The following is a 9,715-nucleotide window of genomic DNA, read 5'->3' on the forward strand; positions in this document are numbered from 1 at the left end:
TTCTACTACGAAAACATTCATAGAAATACGAAATTTGGCTCCAATTTTAGAACTTTGTGAGCATCTCAAAGGTTATTGAAAAGACCGTTGAAGCCAGACTACATAATTTTGAGGATTTTGAAGTGTTATTTATTCTTTGTGAAAGTAAATTGTTGACAGAAACCAATACCAGACCTGCCTTCTACTTCGAAATAATTCGTAGAAATACGGAATTTGGCTCCACTTTCATAACTTTGTGAGCGTCTCAAAGTCATTAAAACTTATTGAAAAGACCGCTGAAGCCAGACTATATAATTTTAAAGATTTTCAAGTGTTATTTATTCTTTGTGAATGTAAATTGTTGATCTATAGGGAATGAGATTAGCGGGTGAGTAGCGTCCCTTGATTAGCCGCGAGGACGAGAGACGCATGCGCACAACCAACATGACGTTCTCTCTCTAATAACTTTTCCGCCGGTGACGTCACAGACTATGGGTGACGTCCAATAAGGGACGCTACTCTTCCGCTAATCTCATTCCCTATAAAGTTAACTACAGCGACTAAAATTACTTTCTCCTAAAGACTACGAATTTTTAATTTTTTTTAATTTGGCAAGTCTGCTGTTTGGAATTATATTAAACTTAGAGCCGAAAACCCGAGTTACCGATTTTGGTTATTTTAATTTTTTTTTTTTTTAAAGATATTATTCTCATATCTAGAGAAGGAAGGAAAATATTGCCACTCATCTCTTTGTTATCATTTTTAGACAGCCTGTAAAGGATAAGTTTTCACTAAATTGGGATTATATCAACCAGACTACAGATAGATCGAAGTTGACGTCACTCGGGCCATTGTTATTGTTTTTTGCCATCCGCGTCTATGAGTAATACTCACTAAACTGTATTAACCAGACTATTATGTTTAAGGTTACACATTGTTTTGTGTGTTGGTCCGTTATACTTCGGGGTGGCAATGTTTTGAGATTTTCAGCCAAGCGCATACTATCTATAAGGGTTAAAGGATACACGTGGGGTCGTGGATAGTTCATACAGTAGAGTCACGATCTCCCCGGCCAGGCGGAATTGTCGTACCAGTAAGGTCGCGGGTTCGAGCCCCCATCTCTGTTGTCTTCTGGAACGTTCCTACTCACTTCATTTCTTGTTGTTAAACGCTACTCGCAGTTTTTGTTTGTCGGAATATTTATTTGGCTGGCGGGTGTTGTGAGCATTTTACCTAAACGCATATCATCAAAATAAAAACAAAAACAAAAACAGTTTGTATTGTTTACCTGTTGATATGATAACCATTGGTATTCTCTATTAGGTCCAGACCTTGTACCTAGACATTGTCCATTGTCTGTCGAAAGAAGAGCAGAAACCGACGTGAACATATATTCAGGTCTAACAACTATGTTTGTCCGACCACGTGAGAAGGTGTGTCACAATCCATGTTTTGATTAGCTAAAAATCTACTGGTTAATTGATGGTTCGCCTGTTACTAAGCATTAACCAATCAGAATAATTCCTGCCATTGCCCCCGTTTCGTCTCCTTGACTATTTATTTCCTGTATGAAAAGGCATGAGACACACTTAGTATATTTCAATCACACAAATAAGTCAGGCCCAGTTAGTGAGTATTTCTCATAACATTTTGACACACCGAAAAAGGAATTGCATCGCAGAACCTGACAACACAGTGTATGTTTTTTTTGATCATGTGTTAAAATTGTGCGCGATGCTCAGGATCCATGGGCTCTTTACTTCGGGTGACAGGCAAGCACTTCAGGTGGCAATGGGTCTTCTGTTCACGGTCAGCGGTTAATTTCAGGGCAAAAATATACTTTGTTTTATATGTTCGAGTCAGAAATAAAACAACTGAAATGTTTACTTGACTAGTTTGAGTAAATTATACGATAACTGACGAATTTTCAAACGTGTATGTACTGTATGTTGACTGAAGAACTGAAGGGGTTCATACTACAGATAGTTCGAAGATGACGTCATCAGGTCTTTGTTATTGTTTTTTGCCATCCGCGTTTATAAGTAACTGTTTAACTGACTATAAACGTTCATGGGTACACACAGTTTTGTGTGTTAGTCCGTTATACTTCCGGATGGCAATGTTGTGAGCTTCTTAGCCAAGCGATACTACTACAAGCCATCCATGTCAATAGTTTGACAGGCATAGCAACAAGAGGTCACAGGTGAACCATCAATTGAACCCACATATAAAAATAATTAACCTTAATAACAATCCTTTTGGAAAAGATATAAATAACAATGTGAAATTGAATGTAAGCTTCAATTTGATATATGAAAACAGATAAAATGGACGTTTCGGGTTTCCCCTTTATAAACAAAATAGGATGAATGAAACACTACAGACAAATTATTATCTCATTCGTCTGTAGTGTTTCATTCATCCAGTTTTGTTGATAAAGAGTAAACCCGAAATGTCCATTTTATCTGTTTTAATACTTTTCATATATTAAATTGAAGCTTACATTCAATTTCACATTGTTATCTATTTCTTCGAACTTCGAGCAGCAACATTTACATTGGAAAAGATATAATTTCGCGTCAAAATCCCATCTGGTAAAACCGGATGCGCGCAGCATGTGAGTAAATCTTTGAATAATTTCTGAACTTCAATGGTTTTTTTAAAAAAGAATAATAAAGATGCCTAGCCTTATAACCTTTTTATTAATATGCATTAGTTAGATCGAATTCCACCCCCCCCCCCCCCCACCCACCCCATCAATTTAAAGGATTATATAATCGACTGATAGATAAGCAGATGACGACGCCGTCAAAACAAAGAGACTGACAGCAAGTGCTGATACATCTTCCATAGGAAATTATAGAAAAAAAATAACCATAAATATATGGTTGTTAGGTAATAAAAGAAGCACATACTCATAAATATTCGATCACGCATCAAATGTTGTTCTAGATATTGATATTTTATGAGAAAAATGGTAAAATATATTTTAAAAATAATTTCGATCTATTTTTAGTATAGTTAATTATTCAAAATTAATGCATTACTGAATTCCGGACGTGTTCCCAATCGCTGAACGAGCTTGCGAGTGTATTTTGGGAACAAAGTTCGAATTCCAAAATGCAAGATTGTAACAGATCATTTATTCTACCCCTCATTCGATTCTGATTTCTTTAATTCTTAATAATGACATTTTCAAAAATACCTAGAATCTAAATGATACTTTTTAAAAAATATATAATCTAGACGTCTAGTGAAATTAAAAACTTGATAAAATCTGACGTCACAAATTATTATTGTAAACATGATATTATGACGTGTTACTATTCATCGGGGCTTGGGGGTGGGGTGAGGGGGGGGGGGGGGGGAGTGTAGAGTATTATTGGTTTAAAGACCTCAATTCTTCGTATGGGACTGAGGATAAAAGTTGAGATTTGCTTACTTGAAAGTCTTTTTCCTTTTTGTAAGATATCATAAATTGATTTCAATTCTTTGATGGGGTCTTCCTTTAACTCTTTGTATCGTGGAGGTTTGGAGAGCCACGAACCCCTGCATTCCGGCTGGTGAGAGAAATGAAATGAACTTTATCTATAAGATGCAGTCTTTCTAATTGAAAAAAATGTTTATTATTTGTGATCCTATTGTCATCACGGAACTTTTGTAAGCATGTTTATGTTTATATATATATATATATATATATATATATATATAATATATATATATAAATATATATATATATTATATATATATATATGTGTGTGTGTGTGTGTGTGTGTGTGTGTGTGTGTGTATTATTTGGATATTTACCACAATGTTGGAGTCAGTCTACATCGATGTTTCAGGCCTTTTCAGCCATCGTCAGGGCTGTGTGTTGCATGAGTTTGGTTTGTTGTGTGTTGTTGCTTGTTGTTATATTAAAATAATAATTCGCTCCATTGCTACTTGTCGAGTACTATACATACTATATTTGTATCCAACACGATTCAATATATATATATATATATATATATATATATATATATATATATATATATATAAAATTTCTCTCTCTCTCTCTCTTCTTATATATATATATATATATATATATATATATATATTATATATATTTATTATTATTAGTATAGTAGTAGTAGTAGTAGTAGTAGTAGTAGTAGTAGTAGTAGTAGTAGTAGTAGTATAGTAGTAGTAGTAGTAGTAGTAGTAGTAGTAGTAGTAGTAGTAGTAGTAGTAGTAGCGGTATAATAATTACAGAAGTAGTAGTAGTTATATTATTAATATTGTTATTAATATTATTATTGTTATTATTATTATTATTATTATTAGTAGTAGTAGTAGTAGTAGTAGTAGTAGTAGTAGTAGTAGTAGTAGTAGTAGTAGTAGTAGTAGTAGTAGTAGTAGTAGTAGTAGTAGTAGTAGTAGTAGTAGTAGTAGTAGTAGTATTAGTAGTAGTAGTTGTTGTTGTTGTTGTTGTTGTTGTTGTGGTAGTTGTAGTAGTATATTGCATATTCATTTGTTAAGATCATAATGGTGATGATGATGATGATGATGATGATGATGATGATGATGATGATGATGATGATGATGATAGTGATGACGATGACTCACTCGCCCATCCAGAATGACCGACTGGTTGTTGACATCTATTGTGTGTTTTTTCTCACCCGTCTGTCCCTCTCTCGTACTCGCCATCGTTTTAGTCCAGATAAAGCCAACCACTGCACTAACAACAGCCACCAATACATAGGAACTTGTGACTATCGGGTATATGTCAACCTCGCACTGAAATAGATACAAAACAGATTCCCCTTTATTCACCCCGAGGGTAAAGTTGTGTTTAGATTATTTTCCAACGGACGACTGGAACAAACAAGGCGTTAGCCGCAATGCAAAGCCGCAAAATGAGGTAGTGGGGAGAAACTTATTCAAGGCAGCAAACCATTTTATCAATCGGAGTCAGTCTCCGGTGTGGGTTAGCCCTTAAGCCTGTTGAGGCGACTAAGACCGTAGCCATCGTTAACTAAAAGCCTGACACTGACCAAAAAATGACGTCAAAAGGCAAGTCTTTGGCCACACAAGAAAACAAATCGAGAGTTCTATTCAATAGTTCAACCAATAGAATCCCTTGTTTCCTTGAGCTCTACTAACAACTCACTGAACAAACCTAATAAATGACGTCAAACTATAAGTCCTAGTGCGTTTTAGTGTGGGGCTATAGATAGAATGAAGATGACGTAACTCAGGTCTTTGTTATTGTTTTTTGCCATCCACGTTTATGACAACTTCTCACTAAACTGTATTAACCAGACTATAAAATTTCATGGTTACACTTTTGTGTGTTGGTCTCTTATACTTCCGGATGGCAATGTTGTGAGTTTCTTAGCCAAGGGCATACTATCTATAATCAAAATAATCTTAAGAGGCCTCCACTGTCAAAGGCCATGATTAAGTGTATAGTCTGCTATTGTAGTGCGTGTACTGTACTTACACTTTAACAACAGAACTTGGATAGAATACCTTTAAAATGAATGCTTGTACTGTACTTACACTTTAACAATAGAACTTGGATCGAATACATTAAAAATGAATGCTTGTACTGTACTTACACTTTAACAACAGAATTTGGATAGAATACATTAAAAATGAATGCTTGTACTGTACTTACACTTTAACAACAGAATTTGGATAGAATACATTAAAAATGAATGCTTGTCCTGTACTTACACTTTAACAATAGAACTTGGATCGAATACATTAAAAATGAATGCTTGTACTGTACTTACACTTTAACAACAGAACTTGGATAGAATACATTAAAAATGAATGCTCGTACTGTACTGACACTTTAACAACAGAACTTGGATAGAATACATTAAAAATGAATGCTTGTACTGTACTTACACTTTAACAACAGAACTTGGATAGAATACATTTGGAATGACAATAACATCGTATCGGTGCCCTAATTACTGTCCAGCGAGTCCTCGTCATCCATCGAAGTGTCAGTAAGATACAATTTCCAATTGCCTACACGGGTTAATAAATCTTTCTAACACCACATAGCATGTCCAAGATCATATCTCATTTTATCTGAGTATAATTTACTCACTCTATAATATAAATATTCATGACAGATGTGTCAACTCGATAAGCTCAATCGCGGGTGCGTAAATCAAATGTGTCACTATAATATGTTTGTGGTTGTGTTGTGTGTGTGTGTGTGTGTGTTGTGTGTGTGATGTATGCATGTATGTATGTGTGTATGCGAGATGGAAAAAGTAATAGTTTTAATGTATGCATATGTGTATGTATGCATGTATGTATATATGTATGTATGTATGTATGTATGTGGGTAGGTAGGTAGGTAGGTAGGTAGGTATGTAGGTAGGTAGGTATTTATGTATGTGTATGTATGTATGTATGTGTATGTATGTATGTATGTATGTATGTATGTATGTAGTAGTATGTATGTGTGTATGTATGTTGTATGTATGTATGTATGTATGTATGTATGTATGTATGTATGTGTATGTATGTATGTATGTATGTATGTATGTATGTATGTATGTATGTATGCATGCATGCATGCATGCATGCATGCATGCATGTATGTATGTATGTATGTATGTATGTATGTATGTATGTATGTATGTATGTATGTATGTATGTATGTATGTATGTATGTATGTATTTATAGTTGGATGGATGGACGGATATATAGATGGATGAACGGATGAACGTATATTTGTACTATACGTATACATGTACGCAATTGTAGGAAAAAAGTTCTACCTGATATGGGGGAAGTCGCGCAACCTCGTGTCAAAACTCATTGATTAGAAAGTCTGCTTTGAAAACTATTTCTGGTTTGTTTCTATTTGAGTGTAGTTGAGCCTTTGATAAATAGAGTATGTAGTGCTGTCTGATTGGAGCCATGAAATCATATCAGTTTTTATAGTTGCCGAAGTTGGAGCATTGAGGTGATCATGGGCCACAGAATTGTTGCCCTGTCCAATACAATACGTCTGAGTGCTTCGAGGAAAGGCAGTAAACGGTTCTTTATCCAGTCTTCAAACACCTCTGCATTGACCCCAGATTGATAGTCTCTACCTTCCAGATGATGCAGAAAAGAAATGGGATGGCATTCTCTTAAATATCCAGTATCTTCACCACCTGCAAGAATATCAATGATCCTCTGTCCAGACCTCACGTTCGCCCAGTTCCATATATCCACATCAAAGTTGTCCTGGATCATTTTCCTATCACGTCGTTCCCCATTGGTGATCTCCCCGTCGTATTTCGATAATCAACTTCTCGGGGTTGATTGTGAAATTCCAATTCCATAACCAGCCTCTTTAATGGCTTATCGATAGATACAAGTAGATTTCTTTTCGCAGCTTACGAGAGTGTCGCATCGTATCCTATAGTTTAAAAGCGTACATGTTTTAAAATCCTTTAAATGTTCGTTCACAGATACAATTTTTTAAAGTTATATAAACAGCATTCATCGTTAATATGACAATATTGAGTATATTATAATCAGTATTTCAAATGATTTGAAACTAGAGATTTCACATCTTTAATTGCGACATGATGTAGATAATTAGCAAGAAATCATACATTCAAAAGTTAACGCAAACTACATAAGTTATAAGTTTATTGCAATTAAAGCAAATTGCTCTTATTCGGAAACAAGTAGGACGTGAATTCACAATCACTAGCCGGAACTACGTGTCAACACGAGATTTTTTTGGAAAAACTATGAATTCATGTCATATTTTGTGGTGCGTAACTTTTTTACATTTTTACATTGTAAAATATGGAATTTTATGACCGCAGTTTCAAAGTAGTTTTTATAGGTCTTAAAGAAGAAATCTTTTTAATATGACGTCAACACGGTCCAAAATCTATATTCTGTTAAGACAAATTAATTCAGAGGTCGACACAAATTTTTACAACTTTTGAAAGAGGGACAGCTGAGAAAAACCAGAACAACACGCGCCATTATTAAAAAATCTGACGATAGTTTTTTTTTTAATAGTAATAATAATAATAATAATAATAATAATAATAATAATAATAATAATAATAATAATAATAATAATAATAATAATAATTAGTAGTAGTAGTAGTAGTAGTAGTAGTAGTAGTAGTAGTAGTAGTAGTAGTAGTAGTAGTAGTAGTAGTAGTAGTAGTAGTAGTAGTAGTAGTAGTAGTAGTAGTAGTTGTTGTAGTAGTAGTAGTAGTAGTAGTAGTAGTAGTAGTAGTAGTAGTAGTATCATTATTATCCTCATTATTCTTATCATTATTATTACCATCATCATCTCGTTATTATTATTATTATCATTATTATTATTATTATTATTATTATTATTATTATATATGTAGTTAGTAGTAGTAGTAGTAGTAGTAGTATTATACCCAATTCGGTATGTAGTCGTTATTAGAATGCGTTTGTCGCCGATTCTGTAACTGTAAAAAAAAAACCCTGTAAAATATGTTTTTGAAAATAATGAAACTGTAAAAATTGAGTTAATTTACATAAAATTGTGTTAAATTATATTCTAAAACTGACCCAAAAAAAAAAAATTTCACATTTATTCCTGTTCTTTTGATTATAAAATCCTTCTTTTTTTGGCATCTGATTTACCCCCGATATTATACCGTTTTGAGGCGATGCCTCACATATTTTGCTAAGAAATAATTGGGGTTTATCTAGATGCACATATAGCAGGAACGAAATTGACGTCTCTCAGCTCTTTGTTATTATTTTTAGTAAGCCAATTTAATTATTACTTCTCACTAAATTATATTAATCAGACTATATACGTTCAAGGTTACATAGTTTTGTAGTATGTTGGTTTACAATGATACGTTATATCCGACAGGCGGATGTTGTGTGTATTTTACCTAAACGCAAAGTATCAATAAACAAATTATAAGTAGGTACCCATCCGATTTTATCATAGTGGACGTGAAATTTTTAAAAAAATAGCAACCTAATGATTCGTTATATTAATATTGTGAGACCAAATAATTTGTAACATCTTATTCATTGATTTTCGTATGTATAAAAAGCCTTACCAGTGTAAACCCAACCATTCTCTCCGCTATAAACCACACAATATTCACAAGCATACAGAACGGCATAAACTAAAACGGCTGAGTTGTCCAATACTATGCTTTATAACTAACTGCTGACATAAACAAACATTACAAATATTTAAAAATCACGATTACACAGAGGTATCGATTACGGACTAATCGTAACTTTTCATTTTCTACAACGACCAACCAATTAACTGCCCGGAATCTGGAAAAACACGTATTATTATTATAAACATTTGGCCAGAAAACTCATCCTTCAACTATCGATCGATTTATAATAACCCTCAGCTTGTCAAACACTCTCAAGCCTGGGATTTCGCGAAATCTTTAATAATAAAGTCCCAGGTTTGGGAGTTTTTGCCAAGATGAGGGTCATTTAAATCGATTGATATTTGAAGGACGAGTTTTCTGGCCATTTTTGTAAAATTCATGTTTTGTTTTTTTTTTCCCATAGCGTGGCAGTGAACAGGTTAAGCGTGAAGGTTGACTCTCAGTTTTCATTTCTGATCAAGTTCTATCAGTGTATTCCTTCCGCTGAATTGTATACGCCGCTGTGATGACTAAATCTGAATGAATTTGACGGTAATTAGATCACGGTATGAATAATACAATGGCCAATGATCCAAGTCAC

At 34.0% G+C, this 9,715-nt stretch overlaps 1 protein-coding gene across 3 annotated transcripts in view; it reads right to left on the reverse strand.

The window, feature by feature from the left end:
* LOC144970013 (long-chain-fatty-acid--CoA ligase 5-like) overlaps positions 1 to 9,175 on the reverse strand; it is a 37,265-nt gene extending 28,090 nt beyond the window's left edge. Inside the window, exons 1-4 of one of the 3 annotated variants that reach the window (XM_078909176.1) lie at positions 9,061 to 9,175; positions 4,585 to 4,758; positions 3,422 to 3,539; positions 1,268 to 1,335 (exon numbers count right to left, since the gene is read on the reverse strand). In XM_078909176.1, coding sequence (XP_078765302.1) covers positions 1,268 to 1,335; positions 3,422 to 3,539; positions 4,585 to 4,758; positions 9,061 to 9,126 — 426 coding nt within the window. In that variant the 5' untranslated portion in view covers positions 9,127 to 9,175. Of the gene's footprint in view, positions 1 to 1,267; positions 1,336 to 3,421; positions 3,540 to 4,584; positions 4,759 to 5,464; positions 5,531 to 5,877; positions 6,073 to 9,060 lie in introns of those variants that run through there. The other 2 variants (XM_078909177.1, XM_078909178.1) reach the window with 2 other exon arrangements.
* Between the last annotated feature and the right edge of the window lie 540 nt (positions 9,176 to 9,715).

Source organism: Berghia stephanieae, chromosome 4, assembly GCF_034508935.2.
Source record: "Berghia stephanieae isolate SIO BIC M18660-M18661 chromosome 4, UCSD_Bste_1.3, whole genome shotgun sequence".
NCBI classification, from domain to species: Eukaryota; Metazoa; Mollusca; class Gastropoda; order Nudibranchia; family Aeolidiidae; genus Berghia; species Berghia stephanieae.